At 36.8% G+C, this 23,474-nt stretch overlaps 1 protein-coding gene across 1 annotated transcript in view; it reads left to right on the top strand.

Moving 5' to 3' along the window:
* Positions 1-20,594, top strand: part of LOC140159231 (uncharacterized) — a 33,863-nt gene extending 13,269 nt beyond the window's left edge. Inside the window, exon 2 of the mRNA XM_072182638.1 lies at positions 18,969-20,594. Coding sequence (XP_072038739.1) covers positions 18,969-19,067 — 99 coding nt within the window. The 3' untranslated portion in view covers positions 19,068-20,594. The remainder of the gene's footprint in view (positions 1-18,968) is intronic.
* Positions 20,595-23,474: the final 2,880 nt, after the last annotated feature.

Here is a 23,474-nt window from a genome sequence, read left to right as displayed (position 1 = left end):
ATCTGGATGTGTCATAAAGTGTTACATAAGCTCAGCATTGGCATAACATAATCCATGATATTGATAATAAAAGTGTCCAACTCGCCAAGGTCTTGACCATCTAAAAGAACCGTGCATTGTGATATGTAAGGACAAGGTTACCTGCCCAAATCCTAAACCATTTAGTAATTTATTGTTGGTATGTAGTTCCTGCATAAACGTACCTGCCAGTTGACCAGGCCAGGCCAACGATGTTAGACCTTTTAAGATGTGGCTTGAAATGCATACATTTTTATGAAAATGTGTATTCTTGAAAGACAATTGTGTTTACATTTTGAATGTAATGTGGTTGACGTTTTAACACAATGATTTCACTGAAAAATTATATGAGAAGTCATTTCAATATCGATTGTAATGGACTTTAAAATATGATTAATTCATGAAAATCTACCAGCTTAATATGTTAATATAGACAGCAAACTTCCACTGCCAACTCATTTCCAGAGCCCCCTCATTTCATAGTGCGTTTTTCGTCAGTGATTCATGGATGTTTACTTACGGTGTCAACACGGTGAAGTGTTGACGTATGAAAGATCACTTTAGACGATGCTTTATACTTGATGACCAATTATCATTTCTCTTATTTTGTTAGTTGCGAACAAATGTCCGCAAAAAAAAAAAACATGTTTATAATATGCGTATCTTTATTTGATTTTCATATTTATTGGTCTTCTTATATACTTCTTATATATAGCCGTCAACAAAATATATAAACGTTGGATTCGATGTTTGTTGATTCGTTTCTGTTGAGACATTTTTTTGCATTGAGAAAATGATAATTGGTCATCAAGTATCAAGCATCGTCTAAAGTGAACTTCCACTGTCAACACTTCACCGTGTTGACGCCATATGTAAACATCCAATCACCACCATGAGCACTCGTTGACGAAAAACGTTGTTGAACATCTAAGTTTCAACGATACGAATAAGGTTGCAACTAATTGTAACTATTGCGATTTGGTAGTTCACATCTTGCGAATGTTAGTGAGCTTTGGCAAAAAATGCATTGAGCGAGTGTGCAAAAGAATTCAAATATATCACAGATACACTTTTGTATCTAGTCCTGTGGTTCTTGCGTATGTTGTAAGGCTGAAACAACAACACTTTTCTAAAACGTACATAACTCATTAACATTAATAAATCAAGCAAGTTTTCAAAGTTATGATTTGTAGAATGAATAATTATATTGATTTAGATAATGAAAATCGGGGTTTTTTTTGGCTGCTTCGACCAACAATATACCCGTACCCTTATTAAATGCACAACAACAGACCTTATATATCTGAAATAGAAAGTCAACGTATGACGTAAGCTGCTATAGAGTGAATTAGCAAATTGCGTTTCAGTTCAGATATGCAAATCAGTTCATTGGCAAATAAGAGATATATGATATCAGCTTGGAACAGAACCTTATTAGTGACTTTCATAGATTATCAAAACAATGACGATTATATTGTTCTTAGTCTGTGTAAAGAAATGGGTCAAACACAACACACTAAAGCATCATTCAAGAATGAAAATTATGACAAATCTAGGCCACTTAAAACTATCAAGTGTCAACTATTTTTAATGCCGTCTCCTTAACATCACAATCAAGTATTGAGTCCCGTTTGTTGTTGTGAGGACAGAAATGCTGCATGCAGGCAAAAAGTGACAAATTCCACGAATGAGTCCGGACCTTGGAGTCTCATACCTTCCTGGTCGTTCACAGAATACCCTCAAGTTACCACATCAATACCTTATTTGGCAACTTTATCATGCTGAAGGGCGTAGACCACCAAATAACTTCTCCATTGAAAAGCACGTAAAAATCAACTGTTTTCTACGTGGCGTGACAATATTTTTCACTTTTTTACGTCATCCCTGTATTAATTAAGGACTGTAATTTCGTTTAAGCTTCAATTTTGGGGAACTTTATAGATAAAGTTTTTTATTAAAAAATGTTGAAAAACGACGCCGCTATTTCAACGCCAAAACTAGCATTAAAACTTGTTCCGTTAGCAGTAATTCGGACAGGGCCTACTTTTCTTGTGAAATCGATTTGTATAATTTCATATCTATTTTAGTCATTAATAGGTTAGCATCTTTCATTTAAATCAGAACATGCCAACCTCACGAAGAACATGGTCCCTAAGGACACCACATTGTCTCAAGTATAGCCATATACTTTTAACCGGAACTCATCACCATTGCACCTTTTCGCGCAGTGATTGGTGCAATGCGCCCTGAAGTTTCAGGAAAGTGTTAACGTGCTACTATGATAATGGTTATATCAAATTATCCTTGAAAATTAATCTGCGATGGGTTTTGTTTTGCAATGGCTAGGTTCAAAGCTTTCGTATTGGGTATTTCTCGTTAATAGGAGGGCACGGTGGCTCAGTGGTTACGGCCTTGGACTCATAATCTGAGAGCTTGCTCGACGTGCGTGGGTTCGAGTCCCCGTCCCACCACCGTGTTGCGCCCTTGGGCAAGGCGCTTTACCTCGCTTGCCTCACCCCACCCAGGTGCAATGGAAAGCTGTTAGGGTTAGTCACAGTCGTTGTACTGATGAACCCTGCGCCATTTAACATTTGTAGGCTGCAAACGTGGTTCCGGCATAATCTAATAACGGCGGAATAAATGTAAAGCGCTTTGAGGCTGTTTACGGCATAAAGCGCTATATAAACATCTACATTTATTTATTTATATACATACACCCCTTGGAAGACAACTTGAATTTATAATGGGTTAATACCTGAATGCGACTCAATTTTGAAGCCTGCACTCCCCGTGTAGGAGATTAAGGTAATGACCTCTTCAATGGGGGTGTTTGGATTTCAACTAGAATAGCCCATATCTGTGTAGGCATATACTTTTTAAATGCAAAACAGTGAAATGATGTCCTCTGTATAAGAAATGTGACAGCAAGATTATTCGCACTCAAGACATGCAGATCACACCACGAAATGAAATTATTCTTTTCAGACTATTAATTTCAACTCAATCTAATTGGCATATCGCATAATTTTAAAGATATCTGCATAAGGGATAAATCATTTTTTGCTGAACCATGCATGAAATTGGATCAGCCTATATTTGGCTATAGTATGTTACTAGATACTTACTAACCTTTTTGGTCTGAAATGGACATTCCTGAAAGAAAAATATGCAAGTGGTGTTGGCAATTTTTTACATCTGAAAGTAGTGATACATTTACTTTTAAAAACACAAAAAGCAGGTCTTTTTGAACAACTTTTATTTTTTCTATTTTTTTAGTGGATTGGCACCGGATTTTGTAGAATGAGCGATATCTCGAAATGCCACAAAGGTATGACCCCCGAGTGGTGTCACATGAAAGAGAAAAAAAGTACAAAATATAGGTCTAATGAAAATAATTTCCACACCAGGGTGACACTCCTCATATGACTCTGGACAATATGGAGCTTGTGGGTATCTCGAAATCCCAAGTAAATGGTATATACCTCAATAAACTGTCGAAGCCCCATGGTTCAGCTATGGTGCGGTAACCGCTCTGGTTATAAAAGACTTTTGAAGAGAAACGCAAGCTTCGAAGTAAAAAGTTAAAGACTCTGGTTTATCATGTCTATATCAAGCACAAATGTCGGCCATTTCCCAATCAAATCCAAATGTCTTTCACCAAGAATTCAAATCAAAAACTGCAACAGCTGATTGTGTAGGCGTAATAATATTGTATCAATCGAGCCAAACATCTGCGGTCTGCAGCCGCAATATTACTATTAGGCCATTGGAATATAGATATATAGATTATTGCAAGACATGTTCATGCTTCTGAAGTACAGGATGCGTTCTTGTTTCTGTGAAGACATAGGGCCCGGTTTCTCGAAGCATGGCTAGTGATCACTGGTCAGGCTTCCTGAGCCATCAGGCTTAAGCCCAATATAGTCCTATATACCAGTGCTTACAATTTCACTTCGTACATCTCCTAGAAAGATAAATCAATAAAATGGATCCACATTGGTAGGGCTAGCCTGCTGGCTTAGGAAGCCTGACCACTAGCCAAGCTTCGATATATCGGACCATAATGTCTATAAAATAGTACCTATTCAAAATTCAAATGATCATTTTCAAAGGATGCAAACAATGGCATAGCCAGTTTGTCGATGACAAAACTAGAACTAGTCCCGTTCCCAAACCACGACCCGTTCCAAACCGCGACGCCTCTCGAATAGCGAGCGAAGGGATGTGCTTCAATCTATGCTCCAGATCAAATTCAACCTATTTCAACAACTTTTAACATCGGAAACGCTTACTTTTCAGATATTGTACCATGATTTACAGAGTCTTCTTTGAATTGGCTACATTATGAAAACTTAGTGTCCCCTCATTCCCTTTGACTATTTACTGGATACAATGATGTAATCATCTACTAGTATATAAACATAGGCCTAATAAAATACATTGAATCCCATGGTATAACAACCCAACATATCAAGAGAAAGGCCTATAGTTTATCAAATTAAATTAGTTTTCTCTCGCGTCGCTCATTTTTTTCTTTGAACCTTTCAAATCTTGAGAAAGGTTTTTAACACAAGTCAACATAAATGACAGCCAGTGAAAAAATTTCACTGACTATCCAGGATTTGAACCTGGGACCTTCGGATCACCGGACCGATGCTCTACCTCTGATAGAGGGCGGGTATTGAACTGAAGGCCTATAGATAATAACATCACTGCTCTTCTCCATCTGACTTATTAGCTCAGTTGGTCCGACTTTCTCTCTTTCTTTCCTTTCCACATTTCTTGCATGTTGTTCGTTCTTTAAGTTTTCCTTCTTTCTCTTTCATTCCTTCCTTTACTCTTCCGTTTTCGTTACTTCTTTTTGTCTGTCCTTTTTTGTTTTCTGTTCTTTTCATTATTTCATTTGATTTCGTTATTTCCCTCTGTTAAAAACCTTCTTCAATTTATATATTTCAGTTTCCACCTATTATATAAGGACTACTCGTACAGTCGAGTTAGTCAAACTTTCCCAACAATACCATAATATTTTTCAGCAGGTTTCCGTTCCAACACCTGCATGTAATACCAATTCTCCTGCTTCAGTGGTTTTCCCCCATAGCTCATCACTTGGGTGAAATATAAAATTGGATTTATTTTCCTTCACATAAACACGGCTTGCATCTAATTATTTACCAACTTTGAAATCCAAGTTCAAGTTTGTTTCTCACGTGGATTGGTTCCAAAAGGGCTAGGCCAGCCACTTGACGATCTCTCCCGTCTCCGCAACAGGAAATGCACCGTAATTCGTATAATTGGTCTGATTAAATACCAATCGTCTGGATTTGGATATGATCACCTTTTAACTCTATCCAGAACAGAAAGTGCGTTTGTGTGAGAGATCTCCAGAGTTTGTTGTAGGCCGGGGTGTGTTGTTTGTGTCAGTGTGAATTTTATAGTTACACACCGCCATGCAGGTGTCAGGGATGGAACAATCCTCCATTTTCCTATTTCATTAGGATTTCAAACGTGAATCTGTCACTCGGGATCTGTCAGGACACAGGTCTTTAATTTTAATATGATTGTATTGTCACAGAATAACATGTGTTATATAGCTGAACAAAATAAACTCCACAACTTCAGGTCAAATATTGAGCTATGTACCACGGCCTCATCCCAATGGCATACCGTAAACGTTCGCCTAATGGCGGTATGGAGTTCATGGAAATGAGAGAGCGCCATCCCTGTAAAAGTCGACTATTATCACTGATCATTAAGGGTACGTGTAGTTAAAGGGTGAAACCTATCGACACATACAATTATGAACAAGATCGAACAAACTTGTTCATGATAATGCGGTAATCATTCACCTGATACGTTGTGGCCCAGTGAGCAGAGCATTAGGCTATAGTGCGAGGATAAAGAGAACTTGTGGAGAAGGTTGATGGTTCGAATCTCATGCAGTAATTTCTGACATATTATGATGTCTGTCAATGTTTTTTCTGATTTGAGGAAATTTTATTCTCTATTTTCTTGATTTTATCTTTAACATTGTTTATATAATTTTATTATTTTATCTTGTATGTGTCTTTTTTCATGATTCTTTGTTTTTATCATTTCATTTTAGAGTAACTCAATCCATAATTCAATCAAATGTTGTAATGAACCTGTTTGATTGTATAGGCATTTGTTATGTGTGTGAGACGAACTGTCGCGTGCGACAAGTCTTTCAATTCGCGCGAGTGTCCTTGCCTATGCATCAGTGGTCATAAGAGGTATATCATTTTATTCGAAAGGGGGGGTCCCAAATATACGGGGTCATAAAGTCTTGGAAAGAATAATAGGAGGGGGTCATAAAATGTTTTATGACCAAAATGTAGGGAGTCACACGATGACAACAGAAAGTGTGTTATTGTATTCAGAAAGACTGATTTCAATACTATTTCGGGGTTTGGGGTCATAAAATTTTGTTGCCGGAATAGGGGGTGCGCAATTTTATTGACGGAGACTTTTTGTAAATTTGGGACCCCCCTTCCGAAAAAAATAATAGCCCTCTAAGAGGATTCAAAAGATAACCTCTGCCCCAATAATCCCTAGCTATATTTGTTTGAAACTGTTCCACGGAGGATGTATCATATAATAGGCTCAGTCTTCAAATGATATAAATAAAATTTGAATGAGTGAACGAACAAAATCATACAACGACCAACTGAATAGAGGCTGTGCATATGACGTATCATCCCGTAAATATGGCGGACTACTCAAATGTATTCAACAAAAGCATGATTGCATCTACCGCGACAGTTCGTCTCACACACATAACAAAATGCACTACGATCAAATAAGTTGATGACAACATTTGATTGAATGGACTGCACTGCGCCATGATTACGGGGAAGAAACCGGTTCAAATCTTTTGTTTGGAGCCAATCGATAAACGCAAGGCCTCTATATAGCTATCATTGAATACTGGCTAGGATTCCACAACACAATGAGAACATGTTATAAGGCGCTTTGGAAGGCACACAATACCCCAATAGCTTTCCATATTATGTGCACTCAACAAATATTCAGTATCGAAGCCCGGTATCGAAGTTACGTAATGTTACTATGTCAACGGGATCACGCGCTTAAGTAATGAACCACGATCGAAACAATCAGTACACAAAAAAGGCATACCAAAATAGCGTGATCGTAATGATCGCCATATAAACAGTGTTTGGTTCCGATACCATCACGGAGTTACGTAACTACTTCGTGGTGTGATAGTTATATGATCAATGGTCTGATCTACTTGGGTTCATCCTTTTAAGAAAAGAAAAAATAGCTGATCATTTATAATGCATAAATGAATAAAGTAATGTAGTTACACAATTTGAAACGTTGAGGCCGTTCTATTTTTCAAAGGTCATTTAACTGTTAAATGTAGTGGAATATATCACGCATTGATAGGTAGCAGGTGGAGCAAAAAAATAAGAAAATTTAAATTAAATTAAAAAAAATTCACAATATTCTTTCGTAAAATGGGGACAAAATCCAAAAACATTTCTTGACCCTTCTTCACATAAAAGTGGGGGCAGAAATCAAGATTCGAACAAGTACCATTCACCATTCAAGGCGCACTCTCTACCGACTGAGCTAACGGGTCAGACAATAGAAGGGTGTAATTTTGAACTGAAGAATATTAAAAAAATATGAAGAAATTACAATGTTATAAAAAGATTTACCAAATTTGAGTTAGGTATAACGTATGAATCGATTTACAAATTAAGTCCAATGACACTTTGAGAAAGAATACCTGAAGAAACCCCAAAACATTTGCTGCTCTAGCAACTAACCTAGTGACCTTAAGTATTGGGTCATGTCACGATATTTTTTTTCTGAGGCATTATGTCCAGGTTGCTCAATTTAACATACACGTATCCTTAATGCTGTTGAGATTTTACAAGGATGGCGCTCTCACATTTCTAAGAATCCAAAAGCGCCATTAGGCGAACGTTTACGGTAGTTCAATAACCTCAATCACAGTGAAAATTTTGACCTCAAGTTGCGGAGTATAAGTTTTTGTACCTAAATTTTCAAAGGTCGTTCAATGAATGTACAGATGTATTGGGGTTAAAAAAATTGTGCCCTGATAGATGCGCATGTTGTGGATCCTATAGTGTGTTTATCGAACCCTGTCTTCCGAAAAGAGACCATTTTGGCTCACCTCTCGTTTAAATATGAGAAGGAAAAAATATCGTCACAGGTGAGAAACACGAACGGAACACATTTTGAATGTGAACTTGCAGCTCGAACATCCACTATGCCGACAATAAACAAGGCAACAATGTAGGCTGCGAACTGGTAATGGGACAGTTGGGTATTATATCACATTACTCTCGTACCCCAGCAACGCAAAACATTTTACATGTATGTTGTGTTCTTATTAATTCTATAGTATAAATAATCATGCATTGGTCCTACACCGTCCGATGATTTCTCGAACATTTTAAAACTTCGACCTCGTTAGCCTGTGTATAAAAATTTCTTGGCTGTCTTAAGGGATCTAAAATGAGCGTTTATTGCGTTTCGACAGTATTTTTTGTGGGACATGAGAGCACCTCAGACCTATCGAATTGTATTTTGAATACGAAGCATGTCTTTCTGATATCAAATAATTTTCATTTTTTGAAAATTACAATATAATACAAATTTTATGACAAATTATAAAAATTTGATATTTTTCTAATTTTTGATATATAACAGTCCTCGAAGTAAATTATATAAATCTAATGATATATTCTTAAAGTGTATGTAGCAGGAAGGAAAAGCCGACGGTCAATTGAAAATTTTGACCTTTCATATTGAAGATATGGATTTTTCCCAAAAAGACCTAATTTTTTTTTTTGGTGTTTTGGGAAAAAAATCCATATCTTCAATACGAAAGGTCAAAATTTTCAATTGATCGTCGGCTTTTCATCCCACCTACATACACTTTAAGTATAAATCATCAGATTTATAAAGTTTACTTCAAGTACTGTTAAATATCAAAAATATCAATTTTAATGATTTGCCATAAAATGTGTATTAAATTGCGAATTTCAAAAATCAAAATTATTTGATATCAGAATGACATTCTTCGTATTCAGAATGCAATTCGATATGTCTGATGTGCTCTAATGTCCCAAAATAAATACTGTCCAAACGTTCATACCCCAGCCCTTAATGATTAGTAACCGAATACTAACCACCAGTTTCCTTTCAAGAGGACCCAATGTTGCATTTGAAGAAGTGTATTATACTTCGTGATCATTCACGAGGATTCAATTCTGCATCTGGAAGAAGCAGACTTTGCGGTCATTCAAGATAATTCAATGTTGCATTTGGAAGAAACAGGCTTTGTGTCAATTGGGATCAAATGTTATATTGTGAAGAAGGATTCAATGCTGCATATTTTGGAAGAAGCAGACTTTGTGTCAATGGGGATTGTTACATTTGGAAGAAGCTGGCTTTGTGGTTATTCAAGAGGATCCAATGCTGCATTTGGAAGAAGCAGGCTTTGTGTCAATTGGGATTGTTACATTTGGAAGAAGCTGGCTTTGTGTTATTCAAGAGAATTCAATGATGCAGGTTTTGTGTCAATTGGGATCAAATGTTACATTGTGAAGAAGTAGGCTTTGTGGTCATTCAAGGGGGTTCAATGTTGCATTTGGAAGAAGCAGGTTTTATTGTCATTCACGGGGATTCAATGCTGCATATTTTGGAAGAAGCAGACTTTGTGTCAATTGGGATTGTTACATTTGAAAGAAGCTGGCTTTGTGGTTATTCAAGAGAATTCAATGATGCATTTGGAAGAAGCAGGCTTTGCGTCAATTGGGATTGTTACATTTGGAAGAAGCTGGCTTTGTGATTATTCAAGAGGATCCAACGTTGCATTTGGAAGATATGATTTGTGATCATTCACGAGGATTCAATACTGCATTGGGAGGAAGCAGACTTTGTGGTCATTCAAGATAATTCAATGTTGTATTTGGAAGAAGTAGTCTTTGTGTTAATTGGGATCCAATGTTGCATTTGGAAGAAGCAGGATTTGTGGTCATTCAAGAGGATCCAATGTTGCATTTGGAAGAAGCAGGTTTTATTGTTATTTAAGAGGATCCAACATTGTATTCGGAAGAAGCAGGCTCTGTGGTCATCCAAGAGGATTCAATGTTATGTTGTATTTGGAAGCAGGCTTTGTGTGGTCAATCAAGAGGATCCAATGTTGTATTTGGAAGAAGAAGGTGTTGTGGTCATTCAGGGGGATTCAATGTTGTATTCGTGGTATTTGGTAGAAGCCGGCTTTGTGGTCATTCAAGAGGATTCAATGTTACATTAGAAGAAGCAGGCTTTGTGTTAATTGAGATCCAATGTTACATTTTGAAAAAGCAGACTTTGTGGTCATTCAAGGGGATTCAATGTTACATTAGAAGAAGCAGGCTTTGTGTCAATTGGGATCCAATGTTACATTTTGAAGAAGCAGACTTTGTGGCCATTCAAGAGGACGGTGCATTTGGAAGAAGCGGGTTTTTTTAATACTAATCATCAAAACTGCCGGGATTATACATTTCGATACAGTCTGTATGTTATATTTAATAGAAACACCGAATTTAAAGGCGGTTGTAAAAGAAACCTCGAATAAAATGACATCTGCAATTGCGATATTATTTGAACATGTTGAATGTGTATATAATACACTTGCATTTGAATCCTTAATACGCCGGTATTGACCCTATCGTGTTGCAGTTTCTGTCTGCATGCATTACTGGCAATGTATAAACAGATCTCAACTAAATATGATTCAGAAAGCTATGACGAATACTGATGTATGATGATGATGATGATGATGTGGTTGTTGTCGTGGTTGTTGATTATAGATGTTGTTGTTGTTGTTTATTGTCGATAAAGATGACGACGGTAGTGGTGATGAGGATGAGGAGAAGAAATATGGAGAACGATATGATTGTATCATCGTGATGATCACGTTGGTCAACTATCTAACGACGATAAAGAAGATGCATTTTTTCCGTTATCTATAGGGGCCTACTGAAGATAGCAGCATTGTGCAATAAGCTAAAAAAGACCAATACAACAAAAAAGGATATGTGCCACCAATCGTTAATGAAAAGCTTCACGTAACATACATGCAGTAGTTGACTAACATGTTAAGTGAATCATGATTTTTTTTGACACCATTGTTAGTCTCAACCCTAGCCGATTTGTGCGCATTCGTCATTAATTTGTTGAATCACAATTTTGGCTAAGACCGAGACTACGGGCTGATAATATAACAACATGGGTGTTTCTTAAGTATGATACAGTTTCCAGAAGCCATTCATGGTACATTTATACTTGTCACAATCTGTTCAATATCCAGAAATGATTTTATATTCAGAAGCCTTGTTCATCATCATGTTCTCATAAAAGATGTGATAAACTAAGTATGCACTACCAGTCCCAATCAATGGGACGTGAAATTGTAGTAATTTAGCAAATGAAAAGTTGCTGGATTTTAATGACACATGTATATTGGCTTCAAGTTTTAATAAAATTAATAGATATGTGAGCATGTTCGGAAACCGTTTGATATGTTTTAAAGGGTGTTACTGTTACGCATGGGATAAATTTCTTGGTTATGTATTTGTGGTGAGCATGACTTATTTATGCAAAGGGACAAGAAATGTTGCGCAAAAAAGAGGGACCCGTCTTAAATTGGCCCACAAAGAAGCGTTTATGTTGTTTATAGTAGTTCCCTAGTACTTTTCAATGATGGTAACACTAACAGTATTACGCGCGTTGATCATTGATGTATGAAAACTGAATCATTTTAGTCTTTACACACGTCTGTGAAGGCCGGTTATATCCGCCATGTATATAGCCCGGCGCGATAGAGGGCCTTTTGGTAAAGACTAGTTTGAATGTTCAGCACACACAAAGGCGGCACATTGAAACGCATTCATCACAGGTACGTCAAAGACAGTCACTTCAACTTGTCAGGAAACGAAAATCATGCGTTATTATAATACCATGTATAGTTCGTATTATCCCAGGATCGGTGTTATTTAAAAAAATCATCTGAGGCTATAACTCATCATTTACATTTTATTTCCCTTGGGGACATCGGAAAGTCAACATAAGGCTTCAAAATAGTGATTTACAAAAGGCGTACGTAATACAACTTGTCATATATACAAATAACGTACATTTCCATCCCAATGCACACAGGTTGGTTTATGTACACCCATAATGTTCCTAATAATCCATGCTTTAAAACACCGCGCTATCAAATTTCTAGATCTCCTTTTTGATGTACTTTTATATACAGCCCTAAATATAGAGAAGAAAACAACCGATACAACATCCATCCACGCCTTCATGAAGACAAATCATGATTACAAAAATTCGACAAGTCTGTTTCTCCCATCAAAGGTAGAATCATCAACGACTGGTAAATAGATTAGCAACGCCGTGAAAGTAATGGTCGGTCCCTGTTTGCTCATTATGTACCGGAGTATCCATGAACCTGAACTCATGCGAAACGGACTCTTAATAATTCGCCCCTCATGAGATACAAGAAGTGTGATTTCGCCTCCTCAGAGACGACTACCTTAAATCGCAGCAACCGTACTAAAAATATATAGAAATCATATAATATGATAATGATGGCTTTGTAATGGTATATTAATAGAAGTAATATCAAATTTTTTGTGTACATGTAATTTGTAATTTCAAACGAATGACCTAAGATACTTTATTATATAGGATATCAGATCATGGTTGATGAGATGTAAGGAAAGTTGTCTGGCCCCGATTCGAGCCGTTGGTTTCAATTATTTATGCGTTCTGTATACATGTTCCGTTGTCATTTATTTTGCATTAAGGTATACTGTGTTTTTACAGGCACTTTTTAATCAAAGATACTCATGTACGATTAGACTCTGTATAATTATACAGGTGCATGTATAGTACACTGGGTTTTAATTGAATATAGCTTTTGACGTCCGATATAAACTCTCTGCCGTCGGACGGACATGTATACGTAATGCAGTTCACATTTCCCGTCTGTTTATCATGTTTATTGATAATAATTTAAAAGGAAATGGACATTATTGCGAAGAGGCTTTTACATCAATTGTAAATGTTCATAATGAAATCTACACGAAAACGCATTCAAATAATTATTATGTACATAATATGCATACACCAAACTGCCTGTGTCATTGGCAATATGTGATAGCAACGTGCGCTTTCCATTACCGGGGTTCTCCTCGATGGTTTGGGCTATTCCAGTTGAAATCCATACACCCCATATGAAAGTGCTCTTTCTATTACCGGGGTTCTATTCATTGGGCCATTCCAGTTGAAATCCACACACCCCTATGAAAGATATTGCCTGAATCTTCCACACAGGGAGTGCATAGATTTCAAATGGAGTATATACCCACCGTGCTATAATCAGGGCATACATTAGTTAAATGAAATCGTTCTTGACAAAAATATTCGTCATGGAAAGTTTTTATGAGATTTTTATATCACTATTCAGAAACCTGGGACTATACATCATGATTGTGTGCATAATTATGCTTTCTTGCATATTCGGTCGTCGTTTGATAAAGAATATCGTCCAATCTTTGGTCCAATTTTTTCGAATGAGCTGTCGACAGCCTGACAGTTATGTGCGTTGTATTTGTAACTCGTGAATTCGATGTGGGCGAATCAACTAAAATTTTATTTTGGAAAAAAATTTTTAAAAAGATTATGCTAAAATCACGAAATACCCCCTTTCAAAATGCATGTATAGACACAACCAACACAACATGCGTCTTAAAACCGTCATTGAAGGCATGCGGCATGGGCATACAAACTTGAAGATGGTTAACACGTGTTGTTTGGGTTCTTGTCTTTTCATCAAAAGGACTTAATCAAATCTATACATAATTAAAAAATAATCACGGTTAATGATGACGATGTGTGGCCTGATTTTGAAGACAACCATATGTCATGAAATAACATTTAATCGTATAGGATTCCATTAGAGACCTCAGTTTATAAATTTTGGAGACATGCATTCTATAGCTATATCAATGATTTTGCTGAATGAAAATTGTATTTTCGGCTCTCCTTCCCTAATAAAATCAACATTTTTAACCACCTCTTCAGAATTTTTTATCTCATAAGCTGTTGTATAGAAACTCGTTGTAACTCTACTCACTGTAGCCTTATAGCATAATCATTATATTTAATGTAATATATAATACCGTATAGTCCGACGTTTTAGCGTGCGTTTTCCCTTTTTCCCCCGTTGTGACAGACGTGCGGCGAGTTTCGTTTCTCAGTTGCGATTTTCGGTTCTCACTACGTTTTCGGCTCTCATGGTTATTATCTTTGTTTACCGTGGCGGAAAACACTATATTGCTCATGCTTTTGACGCATCGGCGAAACGCATGAAAAAAACGTCGAAATTCATCTCTTACAAACTAATGTTGTGTTTCAAAACTTCTGTAAGATGTTCCAAGATATTTTATGCGTCTTGCATTTAGACATGTGTCAGTTCAGCACGAACATGCCTTGCTGAAAAGACACAATCTCTAAGACTAAGTAAGACACCGCGGCGTTTATTGAGGAGACCCATACGTGTCTCAAAATTGGCTTCAAATTATGTCTTACTTAAAGCCATATTATAACATTTTCAAACGAAATAGATTAGCATTTCTTTGCCATAAAATGTTAGCTTTTACTGTCAGATATATCCCCTTTTAATTTGGAACCGAACAACTACGGCAAAGCAAAGAAAATGGGAATTTACTATACCAGCGCACATGTCGCCAATACGTACCACTCCTTCGGTCATGTTGTGGTACGACCCTTTGTTGTGTATATCACCGTCCCACACGCCGTACGTACTGTGTGTTATGAACATCGTGTATGCGTTCGACTAATAGTTCCATCGTAATAATAAAGCGCGGATTCCGGCGTTTTATTCAAAATCTCGGATTTTGACAAAACTACAGCACCTAGAGTCTTGATTTTTGCAGGGTATATTGGTTTATAAAGTACAATTTAATCGTGTAAAAAAGGAATTTTAAAAATTCAGTGAGGGCGTCTTCCTCAGCAAATGTTATAATATGGCTTTAAAGGAAGAGGGGGAATCAGATGTGACAAAATTAATATGTAACTGCTGTGGCATGGTTTTGAAACCGTATTCACAGGGCGTGGATGATTGAATTCGAGCAAGACACATTTATCTGTTTTTTATGTGTTACATTATTGAAAACACGTCTAAATGCAAGAAAATTTAGCAGTTATTTAGCAAACAATCTTTGCAGTCAGTGGTGGCACACCATTGTGGGTGTGGAGGAATCCTCCACTTGGGCTATGAGCCTCCCCATCAGAACAAAGAAGCACAATTATGGACCCAAAATCCGGGCCCAAAATGCAATATAGCAATTCGTGCTGCATGCTGCGGGGTGGATTTTTGTCGGGGGAGAGATGGGATTTCGGGGGATGGGCCAGCAGTAAAGTTGCTCCTGGTTCCGAAAGTTACTCTGAATTTCTTTTGTACCGTATTTATTATGATCATAGACAATGATTGCTTGAGAGTTTGGCCTATATGTATATACACACGTCAACAGGTGAGAAACGAATCATCGGACCGGTAGGAACACCGTTGTTGTTTTGAAACAAATCTGTTTAAAGTGTTAAATGTGCATACAAAGGTTGAATTGATGACCAAAGGGTAAAGCACGCATCTGTAGTCTGGTAATCTCGACATCATTGACTGGTCATTCAATTTCACAGGGGAGGTTTCTGTATATTTCTGTGACTAGTATTGACATTTTTTTAAAGGAAGGTGACCCGATATATTTGGAAACTCAGATAAGAACACTTATCTGATGAACACCAAAAAATTAATAATTTGCGCAATTTTCTCGAAAAAATGTGAGGACAGAATGGTGGTGTAAGGATATTGTTCAGAATCCAATCAAATATGGGGCAATAATATTACTCATTAAGACATTGTGAACACCCTTGTCCCAGCACATCCTTTTTTAAAGGGATTTTTATTGTCATTCATACTTTGAGGTCCATGATCACTGATCATGCTGATGTATATTATAGGCCCAACACAAGGGTTGATGTGTAGTATTTCCATCCTAACTGGATTGAAGAAGTATTTGGATTAATCTTAAACGCGTGAACATGTTGCATATTGATCATCATAGGCATCATCATCATCACCATGCGATTAAAATGGTGACGATTCTTGGCATTTTTTCGGCTCTTCCTCTTTATGGCTTTTTTCGTATGACGAATCAGAAGATACTATCTGGTGTGACTCGCATGTTCGCTATGTGCAGCTGCTGGCTTTATTAATTCTCTTACTTAAAACATATAAATAACGAAGACTCGTGGAAGATATTTTCCTGTGCACAACCTATGCATCAGATATATCTGTTTAAGTAGCATCATGTCAGCTGTTGGCTAACTCGTCTTGACCGTGCAATTTCGTAGACTATAGCTTGCGAAAAAGTTCAAAGACATTTATATTAACCTTCTGTATATTGCATGCTATCAAGGACCTTAAGCTTAAAATTTTCATAAATTGTCAACAATTTCCGAAATTTATATTTTGATCAGTTGAAATGTGCGTGAAAAATGAGTACACAAAAGTTCAACATTCTTGGTTTGGATTCAGTGGTTCTTGTGATAGCGCTTGTCTTTTTTTGAGGATTTTTTGTTTTATCTGCATGGGCCAACATCTATACATTTGCATACAAACCAAAGGCGAGCCCGGCGCCATTAATTCAGAACGTAACACGAAGACAGATAATGAGTTTACCAACTGTTGGGGTTTTAAATCTGCTTTAATTACAGAGTTGCTCATCCTTCATGAAGATTTCATGCTAGCTAATTTTGTGCCGTAGAAAACAAAAATCGTAGTAAATTAAGCATTTACTCGTATACTGTATCAGAGGATTGGTGAATACATTGGTAGAGACTTTCAAGCCCACAAATAATGATATGCTATTGGAACAGGAGTCAAAGAGATTTAGCCAACCTTAAATTTAAATCAGGCTCTTCGGCTCAGAAGACTGGTAAATCAATCGAGAGATTGTGGGTTTCAAGAAAGTTTTGATCAAAACAAGTTATTTAAAGGGTGGGGTTAAAAAAAGATGTTTGATGCAAGATTTCATAACTGGATGGTTGTACAATTTGATTTAAAATCACGCGGTTATTATTATAAAAGTGCAGGGGCTATCGTGTAAAAATTAATGAACCATGGATGCTGCATTAAAGCCTACGCAACGAAACGATCAGGCCTCTATTTATTCCCATCCATAGAAAGAGTTCCCCCACATGCACAGTGATGACCACTCCAATAGAGTGCAATATAAGAGTGGAAGGGTGGAAAAATAGTGAAAGTCACTTTGAAAATCTGAGTGATTATGGACAGTGCAATTCACTCTCAATTGAGTGAACTTCGAGGGGGAGGGGGCACTTAACAAAAATGACCATACGGGTATGTTCCAACAGAAAGACCCCCTTTTTGGATTTCGCAGCTCCGAAAGACCCCTTAAATTTGACCAAGTTCCAACTCTGGACTCCTAAATCGTGTAAATTGCCCATTCCTCACATTTCTGGGGGTTTTTTTCATGTGATTTTCAACCAGGAAGAACCTTGATTTTGACTGTTCTCATCTCAGCTCCAAAATACCCCCATTTTACCTGTTCACAACTCAAAGAGACCCCCTTTTACCGGTACGACGTCAGCTCCCAAAGACACACCACCTCAAAATTCCGGGGGAGCATAACACCAAAAATGTATGATGTGCCCCAGAACTTTCACTACATTTGGATGGAGTCAACATTTGACGTAGGCCTATTGTTATTTTTTATTTAGTTTGTTGCTATGTATTTGTACTTTTCTTTAACATGTTCGCGTGATGAGCTAATGAAATAAGGAATTCCGTTTACCAGTGAATGAGACACCTCATGAGTTCCATGATGAATAGTTTCCAACAGAATCAAGGCACCAGATCGTCAATACCAAGGTCGAATTAACCGCGTATTACTTCCTCATTACTTGTATTTTTGCTGTTTGTGAACTCTCAATAAGCTATTGAACTTGAATTAGTCGGCTTTCCAGGATAATTAAATAGGCCTCATTGTCAACATATGGTCAAATGTTTTCATACAAAAATCATTTAAATAGGGCCAATGTGATTCCATTTCTTTCTTTATTCTGTAAAAGATTCTTCCACTTGTTGTTTTATGTTGTCCTCATATATGAGTACATATACGTACTTCTGCTAATGATCACCCTTTGGCCCTTCTGTCCCGATCATAGGGCTCTGTCCATGTCTGATGCATGTCTTCCTACCTGCTTATCTGCTTGTGTCTTATTCACTATATAATTATTACTGTATAAGGTTTCATCTAGTCACGGCAATGATCGTGTCTTTTTGATCTTACAATAAGACACGTTTGCAACTATATACAATCTTGTGTCTTCTCTGAAAATACAATCAAAGACACGGTCATGTGAAGCAGTTTTAGACGCCTCCCAGACACACGCGTCAACGCAAGATATCTTCAAATTTAGTAGACACAAAGTCGACACTTCAAGTGAAGCCGGTTTTGTGTCTTCTGATTTTAGACAACTTTCTGGGGGACATGCCTCATATTGAGCATGTAACGTGTGCCATCAGCCCCATGATATGTGTTCTGTTAGTGTTTTTCATGGTTTCTATCGTTGACTAAGTTGCAAGACATATGATGAGGAGAGCATCGAAGTCCGGGCAAAACCACCAGCAATGCCGCGCCTGGGCAATATTTGTCTTTTAAATATGTTTTTAAAATGTTTAATACCTACATGAACTGCAAATACAATTTTAAATGGGATATCTAATAGTAGTAACATTTCCCTTTTTTATTTTTCTTGTTTTATTACAGCAACTTCCTGGGCCAAGACACTCTGATCTGAACGGAATGATGAACCCCCATCGCCATCATCACCATCATCACCTTCAACACCACGCCATAATGAGATGATTCCTTTATGCTCCGGTGCACCGGGCAGCAGTAGCGATACTCGCGGAATAACGAACATGCCATGCAGTTGCAACCACCCAAATGACATTATGGTTATGTGTGCTAAAGAGACTAGGAGACTACCTGAACTGTATTTTACCGCACGATTTTGTATGGACAAAGTGAGAGGAAATGAGATCGAGTTATTTACTATAATTGCAAAATATGATTGCAAAGACTTTGTATAAATATGTGATCTTTTGCTTCCCATGATCCGTCGGATATAATGCACACCACGACAGCAATATTGCAATTATTATGCCATGCTTATAAATGAATAAGCTTATAGCTGGCGCTTTGTGTAGTTCCCCAACACTGAGACAGTGACACCAAAATGTAGTAGTGGTAAATTATAATGTTGCTTAAAATGATCAGAGCAATATTTTGATTACATCGCAACTTCTCATATGAAGTTTCAGACTAGAGATGTTCAATATATTGAGCTTTAAATCATAACCGATAACATGCAATCAACGGATTTTAAGTCTTCGTTTCTAGTGATCCACGTCTCAATATGCAATGTTTAAATACCGATGAATCCCGAACTGATATCGTCTATGAAAGTATTTTTATTTTCGCTCATGCCAATGCACCGTCCCCTTCTATAGCTTACCCCTTGTTCGTCAAATCGCAGTCCTTCAATTCATTTGAACGTTTTATCAGGTCGTCAGTGACGGTTATAGCACGCCAGTGGCGCTGGAACCGGAGCCCGCGGGGTCCGGTCCCAATAATTTTGGTGGGGCCCCAACTTTCAAGTACAGGTGCCCAATAATATAAGGTATGATTCATAGTTTTAAGAATAAGACATAATTTAAGGTACAATTTATAATTAAATTCTGTATTTCATATGCTTCCGCACTTCCCCCAAGAGGGGAATACCCTCCCTCACACCCACCTCATCAGAGCTTCGGCCCCACGATCGGGATCCTCCAATATTTAGAATCTTCCTGAGCCTCTATGTATGCACCAGAGGGGACAAGTTTACCCAAACCAAAGTACGCCCTCTTTTGTGCCCGCCATACATCATAAAGGCTAATTAGGGGCGCACCATTAGATTTCCGGAGTGGGGGTCTTTGCCCACAAGTGAGACGAATGGGGAAAAGGTCGCCTCACGGCCCCGGGGGGGGTCTTCGAAAATTTTTGTACGGGGGTGTGCCACGCAGACTTTCGGATGCTGACTTTCTCTATACCTACTTTTTGCTGTTTTTGTTTTCCATCAGTATACCAATTTTCAAGAAAAAGCACCCAAATTTGCCATAATTTGGCGCTTTAATGGCATTTTTGCCCAATTGGGCGCATTGGTATCCACTGAAAACCCACCCATCGATATACCAAAATCGCTGAAAAGGTACCCCAAAACCGTGGCACATCCCCGTATACCTTCAACCAGGAAGAACCCCCCCCCGGGCTCACGGCCCCACTGATGAGTAAAAAATTATAATTTCCCACGCCCAATTCTGTATAAAGGTATACTTAAAACTTGGAAATGCCACAAAAAATGAATTCCGCTCAACCCAAACTTCCACCCCACCCCCCCATCTAATGATGCACCCCTGACAGTGGTGCTGCACTAGGCCTATTTTATAATTATTATCAAATTCATGCAAGGTACAAACATTTATCAAAGTATGCTCAAAGAGCTCGCATTTCAAAACAAATTTCCATTTATAAATTTATACATTTGAAAAAAAAAATGATATTGTCATAATATCCTCCCGTTAATAGTTTGTAGAATTATGTTGTAGATAAATTATATATAGTAAGGGTTTAGCGCTAGAAAGCCCTCTCTGCAATAGCTGCCATGTACCATATTCTTTAGATGTATACAATATGGAATGCAGAAATTATCCAAATGTCTATGGGGCAGCTATTGCAGATAGGGCATTCTGGTCCTAAACTCTCGATGCTATAATTCTTAAAACGTTGTTATTGCGCAATAATCAGATTCTTTGATATGAAAACTTTTCACAGATGGAACTTTTTATTAATATCAATAAACTCGTTACACTTCTTCTGTACATGATAAACTTAACAAATATCTCAAGTTTATTCTTTATTTCGTTTATAAAATTACAAAATCGTGAAAAATGCGTGTGTACGATTACAGTTTGCGAGCGTATATGTTTAGGTTTTAAGCATTTATTTAAACACTTCTTTAAACACTTCAATATACTAGTATAGTTTGTAACACTTGTGCTAATACAAGAGGAAAACACTAAATTAACCAATTTAAACACATAAACACTCCTAAACACTTATCGATAAACACATCTAACTATATTGAGATATTAATCATCCCAATAAACACAAAACGTTTTTATAAACATTTTATTTTAAACAGGTTATATTTTGGGTTTTGGTTTTGGTAAAACATTTTAATAACATTAATTGTCGGGTTATACAAAGGTCATTAAAACGTTTTGTATGAAAACACACTACAACAATATTTTTTAATGTTTTCATAATGTTATTGTAAAATATTTTTGCAAACATTTTTTGCTAAACATTTTGTCAACACTTAAATAACATTATGTTAGAATATTTGCAGTAAGTTATCAACAAATGTTTTTGAATGTTATGAAAATGTTTTATATAAATACCCTTTATATAACCCGACATTTAAACGGTTTTCTGGCAACCTTTTCTAACCTTTTGCGAATGATGTCCAAAACGTTTTGTGTATGTTAGGATAATACACATTTGCTTTAAGAACTAACGCCCTGTTTATGAACTAAATATAGGGAGTGTTCAAAGATGTTTAGTTCATAAACAGGATGTTATTTGTGTGTCTATATATGCTTGATATCTAAATACTTTTAATGTGTTTATCGTTACATGTGTATGAGGGGGTGCGTGTATAAATGTGTTAATTTAGTAAATAAATCCAAGTAAGGTAAATCATTAAGGTGTTAATTTAGTATTTACCTCCTCCACCACCTCAACTGTGACAAACACTAATAAATATATTGAAGTGTTTAAAACTTTAACATTTTTATTTACAGTGTAGGGCCTATACTTGGTTGAGTGGGTGTGTGTTCATGAACCCTACACGCCCAATAAACACATCATGCATGCCCTGTCCACAGACCTCATAGCAATATATATATTAAAAGGTTATGTACAAAACTGCATAAGTAACCTGTTACATGATAATATGAGAAACCAATCTCACTCGTAAAAATAAAAGCTATAGTCATTTTGCCAGCAAAATATATTTCAATTTTGACACTCCGGTTATTCCAGAAAATAAGTGCACATCCCCTATAGAGAAGTAACTTTTCAATAAAAGAAATGTCTGGATTTCCAAGTTTACTTTTCTGAAAACGATTGGAACATTCCTGTTGCCGTTTTTCCAGGAAAAAGCTTGGAAATGCAAATAAATGAATGAAACATCACGGAATCACACCATACGGAATCACAAATGCACTATCCACCAGGAAAGCGTCGTTTGTCCTATTTAAGCTTATTTTAGCATCCGAACTCAGGAATCCGAACTTGAACCTGCAGAACTTTCAATTGCTTGTATCAGGAAGTTTTGAGCTATAATTGGACACGCTTTCATCTGTCAAGGATACTCGGATCTCGTGTAAGCGTTGAGTGTAGCTGGTCTCATATAAAATAATTGAATTTGAGATATTTTCTCACAAAATGTTTCAAGAGCCACTGACCCAATACTGGGCTTATTTAAGATCATGTTTTATATGCATATTCTTATTCGTTTAGCTGTTTAGTGTACTAAAAGAAAAGCCCTGCAGTCATTTGATTGATTTCGAACAAAATATAGCAAACCAAAACACAATAGTTCAAAAACGTTTTAATATAAAAATTAAATGTCGGGTTATATAAAGGTCATGAAAACGTTTTAAAACGTTTTGTATGAAAACACACTGCAACAATATTTTCAAATTGTTCTCAAAATTATTATTGTAAACTATTTTTTACAAACATTTTTGCCAAATATATTGTCAACACGTATATAGGCCCTAACATCATGTTAAAATATTTGCAGTAGGTTATCAAAAAATGTTTCTTAATGTTTTGAAAACATTTCATGCCCTCTATATAACCCGACATTTATATACCACTATAAATATTATATTTAAAAAAATTGTAACCTGCTATATACATTAAGCATTAACCAACCAAGATTAACACTGGCTTGACTCGTAGGCCTATAATTTCACGAAGAATGATATTTTGTGTATAGCTCGCTATTATAGGTGCTGCTGCATTAAAAGGGAAACCTTCATTGCGAGCCATTTATGCGAGCCAACGCAAATAAAATTAGGCTCGTGTTGGATAATTTAGAATTTGTTATGGCAATATCCTTATTATAAAAAAGTATTTGTGTGCATGAAATATTTATTG

This window comes from Amphiura filiformis, chromosome 8 (assembly GCF_039555335.1).
Source record: "Amphiura filiformis chromosome 8, Afil_fr2py, whole genome shotgun sequence".
NCBI lineage: Eukaryota > Metazoa > Echinodermata > Ophiuroidea > Amphilepidida > Amphiuridae > Amphiura > Amphiura filiformis.
The sequence above is the reverse complement of the archived record's forward strand: the minus strand, read 5'-3'. Positions and strand labels throughout refer to the sequence as shown.